This window comes from Xyrauchen texanus, chromosome 8, assembly GCF_025860055.1.
Source record: "Xyrauchen texanus isolate HMW12.3.18 chromosome 8, RBS_HiC_50CHRs, whole genome shotgun sequence".
Classification (NCBI taxonomy): Eukaryota; Metazoa; Chordata; class Actinopteri; order Cypriniformes; family Catostomidae; genus Xyrauchen; species Xyrauchen texanus.
The window spans coordinates 25325440-25351235 of NC_068283.1; the positions used below are offsets into that span (position 1 = coordinate 25325440).

General features: G+C 38.5%; 3 protein-coding genes across 8 annotated transcripts in view; all 3 read right to left on the reverse strand.

Annotated features, from left to right (window-relative positions):
- Window positions 1–458: 458 nt before the first annotated feature.
- On the reverse strand, window positions 459–6860 carry LOC127648431 (ras-related protein R-Ras-like). 2 transcript variants are annotated; one of them, XM_052133106.1, is made up of 7 exons: window positions 6842–6860; window positions 5251–5341; window positions 4950–5037; window positions 3967–4069; window positions 3305–3413; window positions 2166–2284; window positions 459–2085 (listed from the first exon to the last, which is right to left on the reverse strand). In XM_052133106.1, exons 2-7 carry the CDS (start codon window positions 5332–5334, stop codon window positions 1998–2000), a joined length of 591 nt encoding a protein of 196 aa, XP_051989066.1. In that variant the 5' UTR covers window positions 5335–5341; window positions 6842–6860; the 3' UTR covers window positions 459–1997. The 2 variants fall into 2 exon arrangements, with proteins under 2 accessions (XP_051989066.1, XP_051989065.1); XM_052133105.1 differs by lacking the exon at window positions 6842–6860 and adding an exon at window positions 5609–5920.
- A 5378-nt stretch (window positions 6861–12238) lies between these two features.
- LOC127647454 (dual specificity protein phosphatase 16-like) lies at window positions 12239–16704 on the reverse strand. 3 transcript variants are annotated; one of them, XM_052131711.1, is made up of 5 exons: window positions 16130–16704; window positions 14706–14826; window positions 14330–14489; window positions 14000–14123; window positions 12239–13803 (listed from the first exon to the last, which is right to left on the reverse strand). In XM_052131711.1, exons 2-5 carry the CDS (start codon window positions 14796–14798, stop codon window positions 12675–12677), a joined length of 1506 nt encoding a protein of 501 aa, XP_051987671.1. In that variant the 5' UTR covers window positions 14799–14826; window positions 16130–16704; the 3' UTR covers window positions 12239–12674. The 3 variants fall into 3 exon arrangements, with proteins under 3 accessions (XP_051987671.1, XP_051987669.1, XP_051987670.1); XM_052131709.1 differs by lacking the exon at window positions 16130–16704 and adding an exon at window positions 14983–15583; XM_052131710.1 differs by lacking the exon at window positions 16130–16704 and adding an exon at window positions 14966–15583.
- Window positions 16705–17347: 643 nt separating this feature from the next.
- LOC127647453 (AP-2 complex subunit alpha-2-like) overlaps window positions 17348–25796 on the reverse strand; it is a 39131-nt gene continuing 30682 nt past the window's right edge. For all 3 annotated transcript variants that reach the window (XM_052131707.1, XM_052131706.1, XM_052131705.1), the window contains 7 exons: window positions 22793–22875; window positions 21984–22074; window positions 21716–21838; window positions 21506–21622; window positions 21338–21407; window positions 20838–20972; window positions 17348–19389 (listed from right to left, as the gene is read on the reverse strand). In XM_052131707.1, the coding sequence (XP_051987667.1) occupies window positions 19312–19389; window positions 20838–20972; window positions 21338–21407; window positions 21506–21622; window positions 21716–21838; window positions 21984–22074; window positions 22793–22875 (697 nt within the window). In that variant the 3' untranslated portion in view covers window positions 17348–19311. The remainder of the gene's footprint in view (window positions 19390–20837; window positions 20973–21337; window positions 21408–21505; window positions 21623–21715; window positions 21839–21983; window positions 22075–22792; window positions 22876–25796) is intronic.

A 25796-nucleotide genomic window follows, 5' to 3' on the forward strand; every position in this document is an offset into this window, starting at 1 on the left:
TATGATTGGCCTCGGGGCTGGATTGCTAATCTGGCATACCGGGCATTTTCCCGGTGGGATGACGCACTTTGGGTCCGAGCAAGGGCGGACTGGCCATCCTGAGAAACGGGCCGAGATATGCCGAGGGGGCAGCGATAGTCTAAAAATATACATCGAAATACTAATATTGTTCCCTGTGGTTGTTTGCCTAACAACAATTAAATTTTTTGCTGAAAAGGTAAACTCGTACCTCACATGTGAGACTGAGATTTACTTTGCATCTAAATTATTTTATAAAAAAAAAAGAAATATAAAGTTTTATCGTTAGTAAATTATACAAAACCTGTTTAAAGAGTTATTGTCTGTCATACAGTAGTTTATCAAGAGTTTATCCACATTGTGTTAAGACTGTAAATCCTCTACACTATCACAATGAATCACTTACCAATAAATGTTCACACATAAAGACTCTCAAATGGCATCATTGAAGTACATGTTTTAATTGTGTACAAAAGAATATTGTTAGATTTAGATACAAAATTTGAACTTTTATTATTAAAATAAATGGTGTTTAATATCTCAGAGCCATCAAGGAAAAAGGCTTAAAATAAAAAGATTGAAATGATCAGACTTAAGACATTGAAAATACATGAATGAGAACAATATTACAATGTTGTGAATTTTTCTTTCAACATTCCAAATTGAAATACTGCTTTGTTATTTATTTGCAGCTGACAGACCCAAGCTAAAGACAATTAGTCTCAGTAAAAAAAAAAATCCATGTCCCTTGATTGGAAGCTGTGTAAAGTGTGTGTTGTGCTCCCTTGTGTAAGAACTATTATAGTTTGACTCAGGCAAAAGCACCTTGTCTGGTTTTTCTTCACCATTTTGGCTATGTATTTTGTAGAGACAGAATGACTCTTTCCTACAAATACAATATAAAATATATTATTATGTTTTCTTAGTCAATTCTTTTGGCAATTCTTTGTGTATTGCTTTTTCATCACGGACTACTAATAAAAGGTGCAAAAATCAAGTAAAGCACATCATGTCAAACAATAGCATGCGACTCCGTATTCTGCATACACACAATGAGAAGTACCTTCATAAAGACAGAACCTGTCCATTTAGTGTTAAACTACATTAGATAACTATTAATGAGGACAAATGTGTGCAAACATATACAGTATAGCCTTTGGTTTGTATGAATACAAGCATTACACAGATACTGAGCCCATTGTTTTAACACCACAATCTTTTTTCCCACTCTTCCCACTATCCTTTTTAAAACAAGGAAAAAACACTTAATTATTAAAATCACATGTAAAACATCTTAGTCATCCCTAAAGTGTCCAACATTGCTCAGTCAGGATGAGATAGATAAAAAAGAAGCTGGTTCAATACTATTCTTGCCATTGAAGGTAAAAGAGAGAGAATAACAGGTGTACAGTAGAGCAGCCATTTCAGTGCAGTCTCACTGACTAAATGAATCCCCAGAGAAAAAGGAATCTAAGCTAATAAAATATTCTCTGACTTTTTGAGTCAATAACCAATAATTCAGATGACATACAAGCTACACTAGAACCATCAAAAAGCTTTGTCAACAGCATGTGATCACTCATGTGGGTTGTTTAAACATACAATGTTGTTATTCCCTGCTCGTACCTCTGTGGTGAATTAAAAAAAATATCTTTCTTGACACACGATCAATCTTCAACCCTATACTTTGTTGAAAATACTGTGCTTGAATCCGAAATCAAAAGAGACATAATTCTACAAGGCATATAGTAAAATGTGTGGATGAAACAAGATCTAAAGGTCACCCTTTCCAACAAATTCACTGTTCTCTCGCATTAGATTCAGTTCCTCCTTGGGAACCCATTCATATTACACACATACTGTAAAAGCCACGAAAACATTGATGCATACAGCCACACACACACACACGGTGTAGACATATAAGGCACCAGGTGTGAGAGTGAGGACTTCAGTCTCCTAGGCAACAGTGCAGAGGGCCATCAGAGAAGGGTGCAGGGACAGCCACCACTCTTCTGTTTCCCAGCATGATTAGAAGGGAGCGGTGGACTCTCTGTTTCCTGAAAATTCCTGAAGAGGGAAGGCAATGCAAGTTCATCACAATGCACCGATTGTCAATGTCATTAGCAGCTTCTCTTTATTTGAAATACCTTATTGCTCGCACAACCTCCATGAAGGCTTCATCCACATTGTGGCGGTTCTTAGCTGACGACTCCATATAGTGGATCCTATTTTCTCTGGCAAACCCCACGGCTTCCTCTCTTGAGATCTACAAAAAAATAACCCCATCTCAAGAATTGCCAGACTAGTACTGGCACTTTGATACCAAGTCAATACTAAAATTAAAAAGATGTAATAAACTAGACTTTCTGCAGTACCGGTAGTACAGAGTACCGAGAGTACAGAGTTAGGAGCATGTGTGCTCTGCGAGCGGTAGCAACAATGCAGATAAATGTCTAAATGGTCAAATAAACAAATTTAATTAAAAATACCTGCCTTTGCAAGGTATTAAAGGAATCGTAAACCAAAAAATGAAATTTCTCTCATCACTTACCTACCTTCATGGCATCCCAGATGTACATAAAGATAAAAAAAAAAAACATTAAAAAAAAAAAAAGATTTTTTTAATAATATCTCAATTCTGTAAGTCCATACAATGCAAGTGAATGGTGACCATACTCCATTTGACTCCAGAGGTTAAATCAATTTCTACTGAACATGATAGGGGTGGTTGAGAAACAGATCAATATTTCAGTCCTTTTTTACTGCAAATCTACACTTCTTTGAAGTGACATTCACATTCAGCCAGTCAAAGGTGGAGATTTATAGTAAAAAAGGACTTAAATATTGATGCGTTTCTCACCCACACTTATATCACTTCTGAAGACATGGATTTAACCGCTGGAGTTGTATGAATTTCTTTTAAGCTGCATTCATGTGCTTTTTGGACCTTCTGAATTCTGGTCACCATTCACTTGCATTATATGGACCAACAGGGATATTATTCTAAAAATCTTAATTTGTGTTCTGCAGAAGAAATAAAGACATACACATCTGGGATGGCATGAGGGTGAGTAAATTATGACATAATGTTTGTTTTTGGGTGAACTATCCCTTTAATCATATTAGTTCTTTTTTTTTTTTTTCTGTTGTATCATATTTGTTTTGGGGAAATTTTACTCCTATTAGTGTCGACTACTTAAAATTTTGGTATCGTGACAACCCCATCCTAGACTATTTAAAAAAATAATAATTCCTTCGAAAAATACACTCATCAATGCATCATTACCACTCTCTGCTGGTCAAGATCTGATTTGTTGCCAACAAGGACCATGGGAAAGTCATCTCGATCTTTTACCCGCAAAATCTGAGTGTGAAATTTCTGAATTTCATTATAACTGAAACAGAGAGAAACAACAAAGTTCATTAGCATTTTGTAACTACCTGTTGATGTAAATTTTATTAAAAATTAACAATAAAACTTGATCTTGTATGCAATGCCTGAGATGGTATACTTGACTACAGTTTGTAATGATCCATGCCAATCAGAATATTTACTGTGACTCAAAACATCAAAAAACATCAAGTCTAACATCTGAGAGGATTGTCCGAGGCTGGGAGAGGAAGAGTGGTATGGATGGTCACCTGTGAGAAATCACCTCTAACAGTTATTTTGTGTTGCAGTGAGAGATTGGGGGGGGGGGGTTAAAAAGGGCAGTCCAGACCGCAGAAGAGAGAGACACACATGAAGCTGACTGCGTGTGCTTATGTTGAGCTGAAAAGCAACCCGTTTGTGTAGACTGAAAAATGTGCAAAATAAAGATTTACGTTGGATTATTTGCTGGCTCCTGCTTCCTCCTTCACAAGAGAGTTAGTGATCTGTCACACCATCTATTCCCCATCCATTCCCCATCCTCTCATATTCACACACACACACAGGTTAACACCAACCTGCCACTGTCATTTAGAGCAAACACCAGTAAGAATCCCTCTCCAGAGCGCATGTACTGCTCTCTCATTGCTCCAAACTCTTCTTGTCCTGCTGTGTCAAGGACTAATGAACAGGCAAGCACACAAACAAATGAAAAATAAGTTAAATAGAGGGGTACATGGAAGATATCAAATCCTATTTATTTCCATAAAAATAATAATTGAAACACACAAGGAACCGATCAACACTAAAGGTTTGTATTAAAGGAATAGTTCACCCCAAAATTTTAATTCTCTCTCATTTATTCACCCTCATACCATCCAACATGTGTTTGACTTTCTCTGCTGAGCGCAAATGAAGATTTTTTTAGAAGACTATCTCAGCTATGTTGGTTCATTCAATGAAACTTAATGGTGACAAGAACTTTGAAGCACCAAAATGTACATAAAGGGAGCACAAAAGTAATCCATACAAATCCAGTGGTTTAATCCATGTCTTCAGAAGAAATATGATAGGTGTGGGAGAGAAACAGATCGGTATTCAAGTCATTTTTACTACAAATTCTCCTCACTGCCCAGTAGGTGATATGCAAGAAAAATACAAATCAATTATTTATTATACAAAATTACTTTTATGCTCCCTGTATGTGCTTTTTGGAGCTTCAAAGTTCTGGTCACCATTCACTTGCATTGAACAAACCAACAGAGCTGAGATATTTTTCTAAAAATCTTTGTTTGCGTTGTGCAGAAGAATGAAAGACATACACATCTGGGATGACATTAAGTTGAATAAATAATGAGATCATTTGCATTTTGGGGTGAACTACTCCTTTAAACACAGCTGACAAATCAGCAAGTCAAAACAAAACCTGGGCAGGAATCTGTTGTGGACAGTTAATCATTGTTTTGCAATTCTGACAGAAATCTTCCAACTCAGGAAACTGGTGGAGATTTTTAACAATCATTCATTCCAATTGAGCAATATTTTATTAATGTCAACGTACTGTCTAATCGTGTCTCCTTCCCATCCACGGTGCAGATTTTAGTGTATGAGTCTTCAATGGTTGGGTCATAATCAGACACAAAATAAGACTGTGAACGAAAATAAAGATGGTTACATTTTGGTTTTCCCTAAATACTCCACAAGGCAGCTTTTGGGCTTTAACGTGAAAGAACATGCAGAGAAGACATCACACAGACTGTTACAACACATCCACAGAAATAATTACCCAGACATTATGTTGTTTTCCCATGTGTAATAAACGTATCTTTATTTTCATAAAGTGTGCTCGGAAATGCACTCACCTGAATGAACTGGATGGTAAGGGCGCTTTTCCCCACACCTCCACCGCCTACGACCACCAACTTGTATCTTTCCTCCGTTGACATGGTCCTACTGCAAATGCGTACCAAAAGGTTATAAAATCAATACAAACGAAAATACTATTTTAAGATTAAAACTGGCTCTTTAAAAGGCTGGAATATTACTGCTCCATCGAGCCGCTTTTCTAAGGCCTGGCATCTTTAATAAACCTCTGCAATACAATGCTACAGATTCGGTGGAAAATATGTATCATTAGCGGATCCTGTTTAATCTCTAAAAAAAATATTTGTAGACAGATTACTGTAACGGAAAAATAAAACTAGAAATGCCGTAGCCTACTGGTGTTACTACGGTCGCCGATTATCTTTCTTCCGCAGCCGCCTTGAGTAAATTAGCCTGCTCGTGCCAAGTTTGAGACTCGAAAGTCAAGACAACTTCACTGCCACACTGACAACTTTAATGGGCTATATCAGGAAGATTTATCCTACAAATTCCGCCGATGTACGCGTTATAAAACATATTTGCTCATGGAAATAAAAAGCGAAGTATCTCGGGATTATTCTTGGTGATTTCTGGAATCTTGCTTCTGACGGCTTTTTTTTTCCATGACCAGAGGCACCTTTTTTTTTCTTCGTCTCCCCTTTGTATCTTATATGGGCGTGTCTTCCAGTGTTGTTTTTGTCTTCGAACGCATCGTTTCATAATCGGTGAGTCTCCGAGATCTCTGATTGGCTGACATGAATGATTCGACGAACGATTCTACTGTCCCTACGCCTATGTTGCGCTTGTATTTCCGCAATAGAAGGCGAGGCTACTTGATAAATGTGTAATTCTTTCCCATATTTGGCCAAGGGCCTGGCTTGTCTGCATTACAGTAAACGTTTATATAGAACTTTACAATTATAATAACTTATAATTATCCATGTAAATAAATGTAAAAAATAAAAATAGTGAAGGTGAAAATTATGTGTTGACATTTATAGTGGTCTAGGTGTCTATATGGACCCTGGATCGAGAGTAAGTCAGTTTAATTTGGGGTTTGTGAGACTGGAAAAACTATATGAAAAGAAACCGATGGAAACTTTAAAGAATTTTAACGTAGGACTTGGATTAGACCAGAGATATTCTATCAGAATGAACCTATAAAGGTCAGCAAATTCAGGGCGGAACTCTGGAAAGGAGGCAAGCGGTCGTTTTTTTAATGGATGTCTGTAGAGGAGATGTTTCAGTGTGCTGAAAAAACTGCTTTTGTGAGGAAACGGCTCATCACATAATGAACTGACTGCCTGTCCGCTAATCTTCAACATAATTTATACTAAACAATCCTATTTGGAAATAACTATGTGCGTATAAACAATGTTTTTTAAGAGAAGCCCCAGACAATTTTGCGAAGCGAGGTTAAGATAGTTTTGTTTTTGATATTCCAGACACATTCAGCGATAAACGGTGATACCTCTTAAACGGCTTAGAAAATATTTTCCAAAATATTATTACTGTAGGCCTACAACATAGAATGCTAATAATATTCTTCAAGCTTGTTTTCATTATTTTCACTCGATATTATGAGCATACCTACAAAAGCCGTCGCAATGTGAGTTACACCGGGAAGAGATCCTCCTGTCGCAGCGGCAATTAAGGAACCGTGGAGAAAGTGCAATTTTTTTTTTTTTTTTTGTTGTTGTTTTTTTGTGTGAACTGCATGTCCAATATCAACCTTCTTTTTGGAATAGCTTTTTGTTGAAGGAGATAGAGACACGAAATCAACGTCATTCAATAGAGGATGACAGTGCGCAACTTTCACAACCAGTCGTTTTACATCTAATGGTTGAATAGGGAACTGGATGTCCAAAATCACATTTCTTTTTGTAAAAGCTTTTTTGTTGAAGGGGATAGAGACACGAACCCAAGGTCTTTCAATAGAGGAGGACAGTGCGTAACTTTCACAACCACTCATTGGTCCCCTAGTGGTTGAATATGGAACTGCACGCACAAAATCACCTTTCTTTTTGTAATAGGTTTTTTGTTGAAAAACATGGAGGCACGAAACCAGTGTTATGAAGAAGAGGATGAGATTGACCCTCAGTCAGCCCTAGGACCAGCCCGTCAGCAGCCAGGAACAGCCTGTCTACAACAAGCTCATCAGCAGCCTGCAGGAGCAGGAATATGGATGATGAAAGTTAATTGTCTTCCGGCCCAAGGAATGAGCCACCCTACATGGCTGACAATGTTATAAGGATGCAACCAGGGCCAAACCAGATGGTGTGCTGGACATAAAGTCTTCTTTTGAAGTTTTCATCCCAAACACCATACAGAAAATCTTCTGGACAGCACTAAGTTTGAGAGAAGTCATGTTTTTGGAGAGAGATGGAAGGAGATGTACCAAACTGATTTACACTCATACTTTGGGTTAGAAACACAAAAATGTTGTGGCTCCATCAGACCCACAAACATTGGGTGAATAACATAAAAATGAACACCACACAAGGGTTAATTATCTTCATATATTTCAGATTGTGTGATTGTCTTGCATGGCTTAACCATAAATTACAGCTTGTGTACTGCCTACATTTCACATTAATTGCAAAAAAGTATTGAATCTTGTACAGAAAAGAACAATTTTTATTTCTATATGCCTATACAATCTTTAAATAAGCTCAAGTTTTTACCCACAGATCACACACAACCACATTATTCTCTTAAATTTGATGATGTCTTGTTTCATCGTGTTGACACAGAAGGAGTGGTACCATCGTTCGCAGTTACTGCACTGAATCTGTTGGGGGAAATTGTGACAATTAAACTTTGTACAATTTTTTATTATAACAAACATATTAATTTACAGATTGACTTTACTAAATTTGTTCATATTACATTAATGACATTACAATTTTAACTTCTACATATAATCATATACACTTTTATAAGTTGTGGCAGATAAATAAATATGTACTTTTGATTCACTTAATAAAAGTTGACTATAAAACATTTGTTATGATGTAATTTGTAACATGAGATTAACTGTAGTCAACAGGGAAATGCTTACCTAAACCTGTAGGTACTTAGTAGGGAGTTAAATATACACACCTATGTAATAGTAATGTTTCACTCATTACTGTATGGGTCTTTCATACACAGAACTGTTTATACAATATTGTTTTTAATTCATAGCTGGGCAACAGATAAGTATAATATACACAGATATGTACTACATCATGCCTGTTTCTATCTTGACAGCTTACTGCACTGCAAATGAATGCCTGTTTAGAGTTTGCTTTCCACAAACATGTTTAACTAAAATTTGGCTCATAGTACATGTACTTTGGCACAGTCTTGTTTGAATGACATTTATAGCTTCCTAATCTTTTGGGATACAGTATGTCCCCTCTAGCGTATACCAGACCGCAAAGTTTGTTGGTGATCTGAAGTATGCTATGGACAGTTGCATATTGTATGTTAAATAACTACATCATTACTAAAGTGTATATATGGTCACACCAATTAGCATCAGAAAGAAGGTTCTACACAATACTTCATGTGAATAAATTCTAGTAATTGTGGGAAATTGTCATTACATTTTTAACCCATGCTGCAACAGTCACTTAAATGTAATGAAAATGCTACAGGAGCAGTCATTACTGAAACTATACCTTCAAGAATTGTAGAGATGGTTGTGTTACTGGACACATTGCTAATCGATTGAAATAGTAGTTTATAGGTATTACATTTTAAAATAACTTAATGTGTTCAGTAGTTGTCTATTACCGATGATGATTCAGTGTAGTCCAACGAATAATGCTTGATTTTTTATGTTATTACTTGTTACCTACACAGGCATTACTGTTCTTCAGTATTTGTATGCAGCTGTGTGGTAACAGCCATGATATGATCACAACGTTGTGTGAATTACAGTGACGTGTATGTCACAGGACATATTACAAAAAGAAAGTTGATTTTGGGCGTGCAGTTCCCTATTCAACCACTATGGGTAAAAGGAATGGTTGTGAAAGTTGCGCAATAGAGGAGGATCCTCTATTGAATGACGTTGGTTTCGTGTCTCTATCTTCTTCAATAAAAAAAGCTATTACAAAAAGAATGTTTATATTCGACATGCAGTTCACACACCAAGCTATTACAAAAAAATAATAAATAAATAAAATAATGTGCACTTTCTCCACGGCTCCTTAATTGTTAAAAAAAAAACTCCTTTAAAGTTATTGCCGAATGTGTCTGGAATATCAAAAACAAAACTATCTTTACCTCGCTCCTAGTTTACTGCTTTCTCCATTCTCTTGTAAGGCATCTCCAAACGGCGACTTACTGTTGTAATACGCTAATTAACCGTTACACTCTCTTCAGTGTTAAAAACACGGAGGTTGGAGGATCTCTGATTAGTCTCAGCTGCTCGCCTCCCAGGCAGGGGCGCCCCTAAGGGGTGGCCAGGGGTGGCCACGGCCACCACTGTATAAACTCTGGCCACCCTGTGGCCACCCTAGTATGATTTTTGCAGTGGGTACTATTAATTTGAATACATAATGTAAATTCACAATAGTTCGTGAAGTGAAATAAAATAAAATACCTGCTGCAGCTACAAAAAAGATTGTAGATTGATTGGCGCTGGCGCCACCACCAGAGTCCACCCCCCCTCCAATCCCGTTGTTGACTGCTCAGTCAATGCAAGAAGCAGGACTGACTGACTGATTCCACCACAGGAGAGCATCTACACTTTTAGGAGAGACCACAAATGGCAACGGATATTTATGTCACAATAGTGGCTTATAGTGAAGACATGAATGTATGTTCTGAATTAACTTTTCTTCAGTAAAGTTTTTACAGTGTTGAATTAAGAGTAGCTGAAATTAACGCTATAGGCTAGTAATTATGTCAAAATGTCGGTTTTGTCGAGTATTCTCATAAGAGCGGTCTTAAACGAGTTAAATAACGTCTTAAATGAACGTAAAGAGTTGTGAGAAAATGAGATGCCATGTTAGGCAGCGGCAGATCTTAAAGTCACAGTAGCCTAGTAAACCAGTTGCTGTGATGTCTGTTATTAATGTTAATAAAAGAACAAAAGTATCAGAAATTTTTTGATTTAATAAGAATTAATCTATATATAATTGATTTATGCAGGGCAGAATTTTGATAACTTTATTCAATTTCTATATATTTCCTATCTGTTAGACAGGTAGGAAGGCCACAGGTAAATACAACATTTATTCTAATGGGTTATGTGAAGATTGTTTTCAGTTCACTTAAATTAAAAGTTGTTATTTTCCATAGCCTAATAAATGCTGTAATTGATATAGCTTTCAATTATACTGTAATGTTGAATGTCTATCATTAATGTTTTAAAAAAGCAATTTCATATTGTTTTGAACTTGCTGGATTACAAACTTCATCAAAATGACAAGTTTAATTACATTCCATCTGCTGTAAGAAGAGGCTACAAACGATTCGACACCGGCTGCATATTCACACACGACAAATTGATTTTGGAAAAAATTTTACCAAAAAAAAGTTACGGACTGCGGCTTTAATGTCATATTGTTACATTAACCAGAAACAAATGTAAACAAGTACAACACACATTCCACTGAATTTTTTGTTTGTTTTTGGTGCCACCCCAAAATTTTGCTGTGGCCTCCACTGGACACCCCTACATTTTCTGAGGGCGCCACTGCTCCCAGGATGTGACAGGGTGAAGGGCAGGGCTCTTCAATTACCTTCTTGCGGGGGCCAGATTATCCAGATGAAAACTTGAAGGGGGCAAATCTATTTTCCGTATTCATTTTAGCTAACACTTTCATCGAAAAAACACCCTTAATACTGTGCAGCAAAAAAAATTAAAACAAAACAACAAAATTCATAATAATTTTAACATTTTGTAAACTATTGTTTACAAATTACGAAAACCCAGGAGAAACATTTAGATCTGCTAAAACCCTCTCACAATATCAACGCACATATGAAAACTATGGTCAAATAAAAGTGTCATGTTGCATTTAAATTACATTTTATTTTTTCGGGAAAAAGAAATGTCTATTCTTCCATTTTCTCTATAAAGTATCATCCTATTCAGTGAAGAAAAAATTAGTCCTGCAATTATTGTGAATTTGTACACAATAGCCAGTGCAGGAGCCAGATTTGTGTTTAGGTAATCAGTGGGAAAAGAAAGAAGAGTTAATGCTGTTCGTGATTGAAAGAGCTGACTCACAGCTGTATAGAACCAAATATAATCAGGATATTTGCAGGTTCAGTTTCACATTATAATTTTTTACTAGCCTCAAGACCCTGAACAGATGAGACACGCACGTTTGACAATTCAAGAATAGTGAATAAAACCAAACCTTTTAAGTGCGCTTTCTTCGAATGTTCAGATTTATTAATTGATTTCTCTTTTATTGCCTAATGTGCATATGTGATTAAAATGTGCATTTTATTTAAAACAAAATACACCTATACACCTAAAAAAATAAAAAGGACGCTCACCTAAACCGTGCGATCCATGTTTAGCAACGCAGTATAAATGAACTATCGCCATAAAAGCTTAAACTCGCGCTCCGGTCTGGACAACTGATGGCGGATGAATGCTGTTGCAAGTGCCTAGCGTTGTTAAACTCACCGCTGATTGTTGAGGCTCGCGACAATGAACGCCGAGTTTTGCATAGAGAGCGCAATGGTATTTCAGATGGCGAGTCAATTTTATTAAAAAAAAAAAAACGCACAAAGATGATTGGCGGACCGGATTTGGCCCGAGGGCCACCGGTTGACCAGCCCAGGTGTAGGGCTGTGACTTTTTTTTTTAAAAAAACACCAGTTTAAAACCCTCCAGCTCTCACTGCAACACCCGGTTCTCCCATTTCATTTTATTAAAGTTTTAAAATAATTTGATTAGACACCATTTTGATGATGAAATGTAATTAAACGGTTGAATACAGAATTTTTAAGAAATGAAAAACGAAAAAACAGAGTAAAATAGTTGTTTTTAATGAACACTGTTTTCAGTACAAGCTATAGTGTTAAAATTCCATCCACAAAATACCCCTTTATAAATAACAATTATCAGTATATTTCAATAAATAAATTCGCAGGCAGGCAGTGCATTATAATAGAAACAAATGCATGTCTCTCTGCAGACATTCAGTGATTTATACACCAGTCAGCAGCAAACAGGCACTGACTGATCAAACGGTGTCTGTCCAACAGTCTTGAATGAACATGCACTATCATCACATACTTATTCATACAATATGCTTTTGTGAACATAATGTCCACTTCTTCATTTAAGTTCCCTCCTGTTTATTAGGGAAGTAAAGGATAATCACACTTCCTTTCTTATGCCTTGCTAAAAAAGTTATTGTTTACACCTGTATCTTTAAATAGTGCAATCCATACCACCAGTTCCCCCTCAACATCTGTAGGGCAAAGCAGCCTGTCCCACTTTAATGTGTGGACCAAGTAAGACCCCGAGCAGCATGCGTTCACCCCAGTCCAGTATTTTGTTGATTGTTAGACTGACTGGAGACAGGGGACTCAGGTCACCATCCATACCCTCCACAGCCTCTACACCACCAGTAACTTCCTTCTCTAAAAGCTCCGGTGGGGAAGTTGTGATACCACATGGTCCCTGGATCTGTCTCTGTGATCCTGTGCTTGAATTGTGTTGATGGTTCAATAAGTTTGTTTTTGATGTGTGTTGCTCCTCCTTTACTCTACTAAAAGAGGAGGTTGGGTTGTCACTGTTTAGTTTACTCTTCTTTTTATGTGATCTTAAGCAGCTTTGTCTGGCTGAAGCCTGCTTGCGGCTAAACCTGTTTGCCTCTTTTGACTCTGTTCTGGTTTCTGCTACAGGCAACTCCATCTTGACTCTACCCAGGCCATCGGATTCCCCCGATGGCCTGGGTAGAGTAACTGTAGAACTGCATGTCGAGCTCTGCTTCAAATCACTACTGTTTCCTGTTGACCCCTTCTTGTGAGTATGAGGACCTGCACTCAATGGTGTTAGGGAAAGAGTAAGGCTTTGGCGTTTCTCGGCTAGAGAAATGCGGCTGGATGGAATTTGTAGAGAAGTAGGCTTAAGTGGTTTGAGCTTTGGTGTCTGAGATGGGATGCTGACTGGTCTTTGTACCTCTACAGGATTTGTGTGTAGACTGATAGCTCCAAACTTGTCTGAAAGAGATAAGGTAAACTCTGGCTTCATCACCTCATCGTGTTGGCCTTGTCTCTGAATATTTTCCACTTGGTTGTTCTTGTTCTCACAGTTAACATTTACTTTGGAATCCTCAGTACGGCCATTAATTATACAGTTGTCCATGTTGCTCTGAAGGTTTAATTTTGTTAACAGTGACACTGTGGAACTGCTATTGTTTTTGTTGTTGGTGGGCTGTATGCAGTTATCCAAAGGTTCAACTGACTGTGACTGAGAGTACAGGTTTGTGTTGTTATTATTCTTCAAAGATAGTGTTCCCTGAAAGAGCTGCAGCTGGCCCAGGAAGTTGAAGTTAGGTGAAATTGTAGGTCTGCGTTCTTTCACAAACCTAAGGAATGAGCAGACAGGGATTATTCTGTTATTTGCTCAACTGTAATTAATCAACCGTAATTAATCAATCGTATTTTTATAAACAGCTAAAATCAGTGCACTTCCATTTAATCCTCTCAATTACGCATATCAACACAAATCTCATAAGCACAGCTCTTTCTATTTTAATGCACAGTCTCATTGTGCAACATTACCTGTATGCATGGTCCAGATCCATTTTCAGACTATACATAACATAGGCCACAGCGAGTGCTGGAGACCGAGAGATTCCTGCAGCACAGTGGACCAGGACTGAGCAGCCAATTGACATGGCCCCATCTGAAAGAGTTCATTTGTTTTAATAAAACCATACATTTTAGAGCATATGGTGTACTATATAATAATAATAAAAAAATCACATTAGCATAAGAAAATTGTGGTGAAGTGCATGACAGGCACAGTATTTCCATGATCTTTCTATTCATCAATGCTAGTATTAATGATGTTATTCTATTGAGATGCAAATATAAGCTGATGTCTCTCACCAATGAAGTGCAACGCCTGAGGAATCCAGGGAAGCAGGTCATCCCGAAGGGAGTCGTCTATTGGGATACGGAGGTACTGGGATTGGGGTAGAAATGAAGGCTGAGGACAACATCGGCTCACGCTTAGTATGTATGAGATCCCTCGGTCAGATAAACCATCCTGTGGTTGTAAACATAGGGTAAACAGGTGAAAAGTTATGGAGAGACGTTATAAACGTACGACACATACGATTGCCCCAATACAGCTGTTTTAAAATTGGTATATGAAGGAAAGGACTAATTTTTTTTAGATGGGATGGGGAGGATTCTGCACTCATACATCATGCATATGTATGCTATACAAAAAAAAAAAAATATTAGAGAACTGAAAAGATACCTGCGTTACGTCAGTCTCTGCACCAAGGTAGAGATGCGGCAGAATACGCGACAACGGCGGCCGCTCGGACTGACTGTCCCTGTAATAAACCATGTCTTTTGTCAATTTGATTAATTCGAACCTGTAAAGAAAGGAAATATACAGAACAGCATTGTATTAGAGTATGACGTATCAAACAGTAGAAAAGACAGGGTCTTCCAAATTTTACCAAAATTGCATTCACAATTGCTATAAACGCGTTAGGCTTAATCGCAATTTACCAAAAGCTGATCCTCACCAGCACTGTAAAGTCAGAGTGCACAGGGAAATACAAAAAAGGAGAGTCCGACAAAGCTGGTGGACGAATGTGTAAACAAGCATAAGACGAAGCGAGTAACTTGTGCTAAGAAATGTTCAATCTAACTAAATAATAAAGAGATCCGTTATCTCTCCTCTCCGAAGTTGTGCTCCCGTGTTGCTCTCCGTTCTGTCTGCGCCTCTAACATTATTTGTTGCTGCATGTCTATACCTGCGCGAGGGAGGAAAAAGATGAGGTCATCCCTTTTCCAGAAGCTAAGAATAGTACAATTATATGTGATGTCATTTTCAGCCAATCGGCGCTCAGGGCTGCACTTTGACGCGCGCGCGTGCACGCTCTATTTTTTCGTCATCATCAATTTGCCTTGAAGAGCTCGGCATTTTTATTGTGATGAATCGGGTTTTAATTCATTGAACACTTTCTCTCTGTTGGCATTTTTAAAGCACACTGCTCGAATGCATTTAATCTAATGAGACTTTTCTATCTTTTGATGCTTTTGTAAACAAGCTCTATGAAACATCCCATGCGAGCAACGGTTCTCCCGTACACAAAATGCATTATTCAGAACGCTTAGCTAAGTGGTCCACTTTTACATGTTGCCATCATAATTACATGCATTTTGCACAAGGAACTGTGCTGTTGTGCTCTGTTTTAAACAAATTTACGCGATGCACTCTACTAAAGATATAGTTATGTTTCTATTTTGTTGTTTTGTTATCATGCACATTTCCCAGATCATCCCACTCACCTTCAGCTGCAAAACAAACTTTCAATTAAAAATCATTTACGTCCATTTATTAAACACAATCTATTAATGCTAATACAAAACAATTTGTTTAAGTCATTAGGTTAGGTTTTATTATTATTTGTCACATACATATTACATGCATGTGACGTAATATTTTTGCTTTGTTCCTCGTCACACAGTGCAACAAACAGAACCAACAGTGAACTAAAGAAATACACCCACATAATGAAAACAAATATATACTAAGATATAGTCGACTATAAAGAAATATAGAGAACTGTCTAGAATATATAGAACTATGCATTACAAAACGTTTTGTAAATTAAAACTAAAGTGCAAACTGTTTTGTGTATGTGTGTAAAGCAGGAATATACAGACTCTCTCAATTGTCCTCGTTAGGTAGCCGGATTGCCTGAAGATTAAAAACTCTCTCTGTGTTGGTCCTCAGGATCCGGTAGCGCTTTCCTGACGGGAGCACTGATAAGAGTCTGTATCCAGGGATGTGAAATCCAAACCAGGCTGTGATGCTCCCTGTGAGAAGACTCTCTACAGCCCCAGTGTAGAAAGCCTATGGCAGACCTTGAACATGGCCAGGCATCGTAGTAGGTGGTAGAGATGCTGGTGCGCCCTAGTCACCAAGCTGTTTGTGTGTGTTGTCCGGGAGAGGTCTTCTGTGAGGTGGACCCCAAGGTATTTAAAGCTGCTCACACTTTCGACTGTGGCCTTGTTTATCATCAGAGGTTGTAATTCATCGCTTAGTTCCTCCCGTAATCAATAACCAGCTCCTTGGTTTTGGTGACATTCAGGAAGAGTGTGTTATTGCAACGCCATGTGAAAAGGACATTCACTTCCTCTAAGTAGGTCTTCTCATTATTGTAAGTGATGAAGCCTACCACCACTAGCAATCTTCACCAACTTGGAGCTCTGTTTGGCTCAGCAGTCATTGGTGTAGAGAGAGTAAAGCAGGGGGCTGAAGACACAGCCCTGGGGGTCTCCAGTGCTGAAGGTGAGCGTAGAGGAAGTGTAGTTTTCCATGACCACCTGGCAGCATCCGGTCAGGAAGTCCTGGATCCAGTGCCAGATAGAAGAGTTCAGCCCCAGGTCCTGGAGCTTTTTGCAGATGTTAGGGGACGATGGCGTTCAACGCAGAGCTGTAATCCACAAAAATCATCCAAAAGTTGTTACCTTTCCTCTGGTCCAGATGGGAGAGGGCAGTGTGTAGGGTGTGATTAATGGCGTCATCTGTGGACCAGTATGCAAACCTGTAATGGGTCCAGACAGCTGGGGAGGGAGGAGCAGACGTAGGCTCTGACCTGTTTTTAAAGCACTTCATCACCATAAAAGTTAGTGTTACTTGGACGGTAGTCATTCAGGGAGGCTGGACGGGTGGTTTTGGGGACATGAATGATGGTGGAGGACTTAAAACATATGGGAACAACACACTGGCTGATTGTGAAGACTGGTGCTAGTTGGTTAGCACAGACTTATGCATATATTTTGATTACACAGATGCATAAATGTGCCTACTACTTTTAACACTGTGCTCAGAGATAACAGCCTAGCTTGTGCTTCATGCTGTCAGTCCTCCTGATCTCCCACCCCTAAAACAGTCAATGAAAACACCTGGTTCGAGTATATGGCATAATTTTACTTTCACATTATTCAGTACAGAGTAAATTTAATCTAACACAGGTATCTGACAGGTTGAACAGCGATACTCTGGGGCTGCATTAACTAGCGGATACGGCATAGACACACACAGAAACACACACGCCATGACTGTGACTCTATAATCAACTACAATGACAATGTCCCCAGTACTGCATCTCTGCATTGAGGGAAGCATGACCCCTTAAATTGAACTAATATGACAATGTCCTATACATTTCATAATATTGTTTTACATGGATCACACACTACACGCACAGAATATACCACACATTCGCTCGCCACACAATGCTGACCAAAATAATAATGATCCCTGTATGTGATTGACAGTTGGCAGCTGCTTTGGTCCAGTGCTCCCCGAAGCCCCCGTCCTCTAAGCCTAAGAATGCATGCTTATGTGTGTGTACAACTGTGTGCATGTGACAAATTTCTTGCACAACTTTTCACAAACTAAGTACTTTCCCAGGTTTTATTGCTGCAAGACAAGCAAATATGGGTCTACATGGGAGGCCAATCACCACTCAACAGAGCAAAGATAATTGTGTGCCGTGTAAGGATTTAGTAATGAGGTAACCACTATCTACTATTAATTTCAGTCAATAACTGTGCTGGAGGATGAACAGATGATGTTAAAGTCCTCCATATGTTTTTTTTTTCTTTCAAGTTATTTAAAAAAAAAAGAAAAATTGAGACATATAAGTCCATTGCTGTTGCACTCTTCATGTGTGTGTGTGCAGGCGCACACAGGGACCTGACCTTCCCTCTGCTAAACTGTCTTATTCTCATTCCACGCCACCTTGTTTAACACTGTACGACAAACCTGAAACATTATGCCCATTCACTCATAGTACAGAATGCAATGTTCAAAAGAAGAGCAAAAACATCAACCACTTAAGAAAACACACTGACAGTATACCACTATCAAAAACAACAGACATACAAATGCAACCATGAAGGGAAATCATTTACATGGTTTTATATATATATATATATTTATATATAGAGATTTGTTTTTCAATAATCATTGTGTCAGGTACGCGGTCAGGACGAGTATTGAATACATAGGACAAGTACAGGAAAAGGGGTTGGGACTATAAAAGCCTTTCCTCGCAAAGCCTCTTAAAGTGCACTGGCCATTTTTATGTCAGAAGGACCATGGTGGCATGAATTGGAAATGCTTGTAGGATACTCCTGGAATATCTTTTTCTTTTGCTATGTACACCAATGGCTCTGGATATGACAGACTTCAGTGGAGGAGGAAAAGGAGAGATAAAGGGATGGGATTAGTGATTCTGGCCTCTTTAAAAGGAAGTGCCATTTCTTTTAGTGTATTGAGATTGTGTTTTTCTGCCCTGCTAACAGACTTACCCAGTCCACTCAATAACTGTCAAAAAAGGAATGTTCCAAAGAAACAGATAATGTGCAGTCCAACATATGTGTGAGTGGCTTAAGGTTGAAACTTAATGGATAAAACAGGAAAGAGGGAAGGCTTCCTCAAATTGCATCTTTTTCTTTACTTTTCACCCTCCCCCCAAACCACAACACACACCAGCAGTCAACACAAGCACAGGAGTTGATCGTTAAACAGGCAGGACGGAGAACAGAACTAACACCATGACTCTTTCACACATGTACGAAAAAACATACATGCACTTCCTTTCACTCCATTGCTCACACACAGGTAAACATCAATAAAAACAAGGGCAGAGCTGATGATAATAACAGTAATAATAATAATCATTATCAGAAGGACAGTAATATGGCTGCCAGAGGCAGACAGCTACTTTTTCCCTTATGCATGAATGCTTTTGTTGAATCTTTATTCTGGGGTCTTTCAGGTGGAACGCTGGTCTGGTCGTTGGTTCTAGATGGTGCTGGTCTTAGCTCGCTGTCTAGAACTGTTCTGCAAGCAGCTCACAAAGACGCTTGGAGACAGTGTCCTTACTGCTGCGCAGAGTCAACCGGTACATCTAAGAAAGAACACAGGTCATATTTCAAATCACAAAAGCAAACACACAGAGCACACAACTGAGGAAGACACATTAAAGGGGGGTTTAGAAAAATCTCACCAATTTAAACATTTTGATGTCAGATTGAATACATGCATTAGGCCTACTACAGCGTTAAAATATAACAATTTAATCAATCGCATGATTTAAAATCAGACCGCCCATAATTCGCACAATGAGCCTATATACTGCATTTTCACTTAAACTCATCTCCGCATATTCCTTGGGATGATCACGGAAATGGCTCTTCAGGTTTGAAATGTTCCCTGCCTGGCTTTTAAAATTAAGGGAATGTACATCATAATTTACAGATTTATTTGATCAAGATTTTATGATGTCGTGTTAATGTAGCTGATTCTATTTCATTTAACTGATATTTACAATGGAAACTTATATTCCTTTACTTAAAAAATAAAAAACTCGTAATATCGTAAATGCAATACTGTGAACATAAATGTCACCCGTATGATAACAGTCTCTTTTTAAAAACACAGTATACTGTGAAACCGTGACAAACCTACTGTGTGCGCATATATTGATGGTGGCTGCATGCGTGCTACAACTGCTATGAGATCCTGGACTGTTTCTCTTCAGGAGTTTAGACCCATAAATAATGTCTTGATATTCCTCTCAATATGCAAATACACTGTTGTTGTTTCCACCTTCATCTCCTGATGTATAGTGGCAATCTTCTATCACTTTTTCGTGAGTGCTGCTACCTTTTGGCCACACTAATTAGTGCAAATAATTCCAGGCGCATGTACATTCTGCGCGTTCAGACTATGTTTGGAAAGAACATCATATGGGTTTGGAACAACATGATGGTGAGTAAATTATGACAATTTTCAGTTTTGGGTGAACTATCCCTTTATCTCTGCAGATAGGCTCCCATTCTGCAGTCCCAAAGTGTGTCTAATCCTTACCATCAATACACAAGCTTAATGTAATCTTACACAATTAGTAAATGAAGTCTATAATAAAACACAGATACAAAGAGAAGGACTGTGAATCTCCAGTCACCCAAAATGAACTGGGTTCTACTACTAGACATTGAAAGAACCACAAATGAGGGAAGGAAAGTATTTAAGGATAAGACAGGGGTGGCAGGATGAATATGTTACCTGCTCCCCAGACTTGAATTGCATCAGGAAGCACAGAGACACACAGACAACAGTAAGATGTGCTGTAAGATGTGCTGTAAGATTGGGGACAGAGCTTTGTATGCTGATCTTTATTACAGGTCGCTGCCACCAATGAAGCAACAGCATATACTTCAAGCTTTGCTGCCAGACTTTTGATGATTGTGGCACTTCTTTGCCCCTTTCCTTTTCTTTGTGTTTTCAATGGGTTTTCGTGTAACGTGCCTAATAGATAGGAGTGCAGATAATTGTGAATGTGTTTGTTCATACCTGAGCCTGTGTGTTGGGCTCGAGTCTTAACAGAGATCCAACTTGCTGGGCCTTGGTTTGGATCACTCCAGCACACACAAAATTTTCAGGGTTCGGATCCACATTCTCCAGGAGAGCCATGCCCAATCCCAGTAACTACCAAACATAAGACAGAAGGACAGGGTGGCAAAAGCACCCGGATGACCAACTATATTTGCCAAAGAGAGTACTGTATCCCACAATACAATGTACTGGACTTAACATACCATTCCTACTGCAATGAATAAACCGAAAGTATTATAAGCAGCAATGTTTGCCAAAAGTGAACAAATTTTTTAATAAATTCAGATTAAAATCACAGAGGTGATAACTGGACACCACTGTGGACAATAATGTAGCATACTATTGTTTGAAATGTTTACCAGTGTATAGTGCCTATTAGTTATTTTTTAAAATAAATATTAACTGATTTATGGTCCACATTGCACAGTTACAGTAGGCAAGTTTTTCAGTGAAGCTACCTTAGCTTTGAGTACTTCAGGGTCCATTGCGTTGTTGGACTTGAAGATCTTCTGTGCTTCTTGCTGTGGCCTGTGAGGAGAGGAATATACAATTTTGGAAAACCCTCATTCCCAAAACAAATGCATTTTTAAACAGCATTTTATTCTCATGTATACACACACACTTACAGGCTGAGCTGTTTCCAGCGTTGAAAGAAGTCATGTGACGCCATCTCTGTGGGTTGGAAGAACTTATTTATGGTAACGGGCAGCTTGAGTGTGAGGTTCTGTAGAGCTCCACCATACCTGAGACAGCACAACAGCCATTTTAATTTCAGAGTGAACACCGCACACAGCGCTTTACCCATGAATACAGTGTGCAATGTGTGTATCTGTCACCTGAACTTAATGTTGAGAAGTGGTGCATCAGTGAACTCAGACAAACACTCGATGTTGATGACCTGCTGCACCTGCGCACCTCCTTCTATGAGAGGCTCCACTAGTTTAGTCTGAACATTGAGCTGTGGAATCAGTCAAGGAGCTAACTCAACAAACCAGCATGCACAGATCAGTCACATGGCGATACACTTAATTCACTCTCGGTTATCATGATATGTTAAGAGTAGGAATGATGTGTGTGTTTTTGCATGTGTAGATGTAAAAGATATGAGACTGTAGCTCTCCTGGGCAGGTGACTGTGGTGGTAAAGTTTACAAACTGCACTGATGTCTTATTGCCATAGAACAGATACATCCGCCCTGTAAGTGAGGGAAAGATAAACGTGTTTTAATAAATCACATATTAACACATCACTTTCAAGTTTTTATCGTGTTAACGCAACGGGCAATAAAAACCAGCAATAACCAGTAAAAAAACACTCCTGTAAACATAGGTTAAAATACAATAAATTTGATTACATTGTCCAGAAGTCAGCTGACACTGCCAGTCAAGTTTGCTCATTCTTTATTATTGCAATTTTCCACATTTTATAATAAATCAAGTCCACATGAACTATGAAACCAGGAAGCAACAATAGAAGTATGGTGTTATGTAGAGACAAAGTAATTTCATTTAAATAAAACTAAATGTTAGATTTTAGTTTCTTCAAAGTAACCACCCTTTACCTAGATTGCAGCTTTGCACACTCTCTCAACCAACTTCATGAGGCATCCACCAGGGATGCTCTTAAAAAGCTAATTTTCCCATGTAGTTCCCATACAATGGAGTTCCCATGTATGGTGGCACTCGTTTGCTTCTTTTCCTTTACCATTTGATTTAACTTGTCAATTAAAATGTTAGTTTTTTTTAAAGAAATTCACATTTCTATTTATCTCAGTGCTCAAACTAATCTCAAGTATTTTAGCATTAATCTATAGATCAAATGGATTTTAAGATCATAAGAAAACGATTCAGTAAAGAGTGTCCAAACTTCTGACTGTTAATGTATACTTTTTGAATTACGTTTTGTTGACTCACCCAGGTTCTGACGATATTCAGACTTGATGCCTATCTGTAGCAGCTGATTCTCGAACAGAACTCCATTGTTTTTACATACAAACCTGAGGGCAAGATATAAGAGACATGCAGGGGATCATGTATTAGCAATGCCATCACTGGGCAGATAGCAATGGGATTGGTTTTATAATGGTGCATTCACATGTTGTTAGAACAAATCAGAAACACAAGTTGCCCTCTGGAGCAACACACGAGAAAACGTTGCTGCTCAAGTTGCGAAATCCTACATTGTAGACTAAACTATGTTTTTTATTAATCATGGGAGAAACTTTGTATTTATGTACAGCATATCAAATATATTTTATTACCATTAATAATATAAGAATTGCCAATAGTTTCTGTTCATGCATTAGTAACAAACTAAGTTTCAATCCATGCTAACAAATGTAGATGGAAAATGTAGCTGTCAGTATTCACTCTAACAAAGCAGGTAAAGCATGCCAATCTTGGAAATATGACCAGCCGAGGATCACGTGAATGCAGCATAAAACATTGTGTTAAAAGGAAGGGTGGGGATTGGGAGAGACAAACAAGAGGGGGAGGGAGATGTGATGCCTAAGCAAAGATGAAGTCATAATTTTTCAGTGCTCTGCTGACTGCTGCCCACAGCAGTGTCATGGTCTGAGACTCATAGATTTCTAACTAAGGCTAAGGGCGTTTTCAGACCTGTAGACTGTTTGCTTTGTTACAAAACAGGGACTAAATTGTAGCAATGTTGCATTTTCTTCTTGGTTCGGTTCGCTTTCACAAGGCAACATTTCAAAATGGACCAAAACTATGTCAATAAAAGTCACATGTGAGCAAGCTGTCCTCTTATTGGTCACTATCTTTGTTCACTATTCCAGGATTAAGCTGGATTTATATAAAGGTTAAAATTATATGCCTGTAAAAACTGTCAACCATTACAAGTTTATAGAATTTGAGCGTCGCCAGTTAGAGTTTGTGCTCCAAATGGATGGGAGTTGTAAAGTTTCCGTCATGGTTATTTTTATCCGTCATTAGTTGCTTTTGCATTATTTCTCCTTGGAAACATGCCTGTTCTCACAGAGTTCTCCCACTCTCTCTCGCTCTCTTGCAAGTACACACATGCGCACACAAACAGCAGTTTTTTTTTTAATGTAAAAAAGTTGCCAACACCATCCTACCAGTGTTCTACTGCTATCAAAGAGAGAAACGATCGTACTAAAATTACCTCAGGAATTATAAAACAGCTCCTATTTTAAATGTGCAATTATATCTAATATAGTTGCTAAAAGGCTATATCCACTTTTTGACGATGAATTAAAGAGAAGTGCTGATCTACAGATGTCTTATCCAAAGATCCCTCAGTTAGGTTCATGGTTTTTATAGGGATATTGTCTGGTTCATTGGTCAGTTTGCATTCTCACCACAAGCGAACCGCTCCAGAGTTCGTTTGCAATCGGTCTGAGACCACCTTGTTCAGGCCATTGTTTTGGTGTGGATCCGAGTGCTATTGCAGTGTTCATATATCCCTAAACGAACCGAACCAAGGGAGAAAACATGCCAGGTTCCGAAACAAATGCTTCAAACAAGCCAGGGGTGAAAACGCCCTAAGAGCCATGGTGCTTCTGCTGGCGATGGGAGTCTGAGAATCCATCTAGTTACATTTCTTTATCCCGTCAATCACATCTCTTGCTTCCCATCATTTCCTGACAACTCTCTACAATGCCGATAAACTAGAGTGGCAAAAGGGGATTTATTTTATATCTGTGTAAAAATCCTCAATGCACAATTATCCTGCAATGTGCAAACAGGCACAGGCAATCTACTGGGCACTAGAGTTTTCTCAGTTTACAAGCATTTACCTGTAATTTGTCAAATTTGATCTTGTTTTGTATGTAATCTTACAGGAATAGTTCGCCCAAAAATGAAAATTCTCATCATTAGGGCCTTTCCCACTGGCGGTATTAAAGCCGTTTTAGGTGCATGTGTGTGACATCATCGGGAGACACAGACCCGGTTTACATGCACTTAAGACGACAGTTTATTTCAGGGTTTTTGCAGAAAGCGGCATTCTGAAAAGCCATGTAAATGAGAATTCAGGTTTCCTTACACCACTTAATGGATTAAGAGAAAAGGGTTTAACACACCTAGGTTTCTCCCGGAGAACATATCTTATCTGGCCATGTAACAACATCAGCAGCGTTCTCACAAGTTTTTGAAGAGTGCACATGTGCGTGAACAGACCCGGGTAAAGCGTCATCAGATGGAGCCAAAAAAGTAGTAAACAAAGCAGAGAGACTTCAAAATTTGCGCACCTACATCGCTGGAATTCTGGTGTTTTACGCAAGAGAGAAAACCCCACTAATGCCGGGCAATTCCGCTGCAGGTCGCATCAGAAATTTAAGGTAACAAATACAGCAGCAATTGTGGAATATATGTAAATAAAGCAACGCAACAGAGTAAAATAGCAAAGTCATTCTGCAATGCCGTGATTGTCATTTACACAAGCGTTGCAGGGATATTATGTTGCTATGGAGAATGCCGCTTTCTCACCAAGCCACACGTATTCATGAGTTAAAGAGTATGCCGCTTATACAGTACATGTAAACAGGAACGCAGCTTACTCTCAATAAGCTGCTTTCTCGCAATACGCTTCATTCTGGCGTCCATGTAAAGCACTCATTATCAGAGTTTTCATTGCATCTGTACTGTGTGACTATACAGAAACTAAAGTGATTTCTGGATTACTACATTGAATTTTCCTGGGATGACGGATACAAATAATCAGATGTTTATTTAGAGTGGGTAATTGAACTTTATTATACATTAAACGTGGTCATTAAATCTGGTTAACATTAGGGGGAAGTACTGCATGCCTTTTACTGTGTGGTTAACTTGCATTTATTTTTTATTCACTTTATTATACATTTTCTTCCTTTATATCACCAATTTGGAAAGTCCAGTTCCCACTACTTAGTAGGTCCTCGTGGTGGCACGGTTA

What these genes read in the sequence shown, in the direction of transcription:
- LOC127648431 (XM_052133106.1), bottom strand. Translation starts at nt 5,334, where the DNA reads ATGTCAACGGAGGAAAGATACAAGTTGGTGGTCGTAGGCGGTGGAGGT. An exon ending in GCTCTAAATGACAGTGGCAG is followed by an intron (nt 3,414 to 3,966) that starts GTTGGTGTTAAC and finishes TCTCTGTTTCAG; the next exon opens with TTATAATGAAATTCAGAAAT. An exon ending in ATCTTGACCAGCAGAGAGTG is followed by an intron (nt 2,285 to 3,304) that starts GTAATGATGCAT and finishes ATTTTTTTGTAG; the next exon opens with ATCTCAAGAGAGGAAGCCGT.
- LOC127647454 (XM_052131709.1), bottom strand. Translation starts at nt 15,065, where the DNA reads ATGCTTGTTTACACATTCGTCCACCAGCTTTGTCGGACTCTCCTTTTT. An exon ending in ACTCTGACTTTACAGTGCTG is followed by an intron (nt 14,827 to 14,982) that starts GTGAGGATCAGC and finishes CTTTCTTTACAG; the next exon opens with GTTCGAATTAATCAAATTGA. An exon ending in TCAGGCGTTGCACTTCATTG is followed by an intron (nt 14,124 to 14,329) that starts GTGAGAGACATC and finishes GAACTCTTTCAG; the next exon opens with ATGGGGCCATGTCAATTGGC.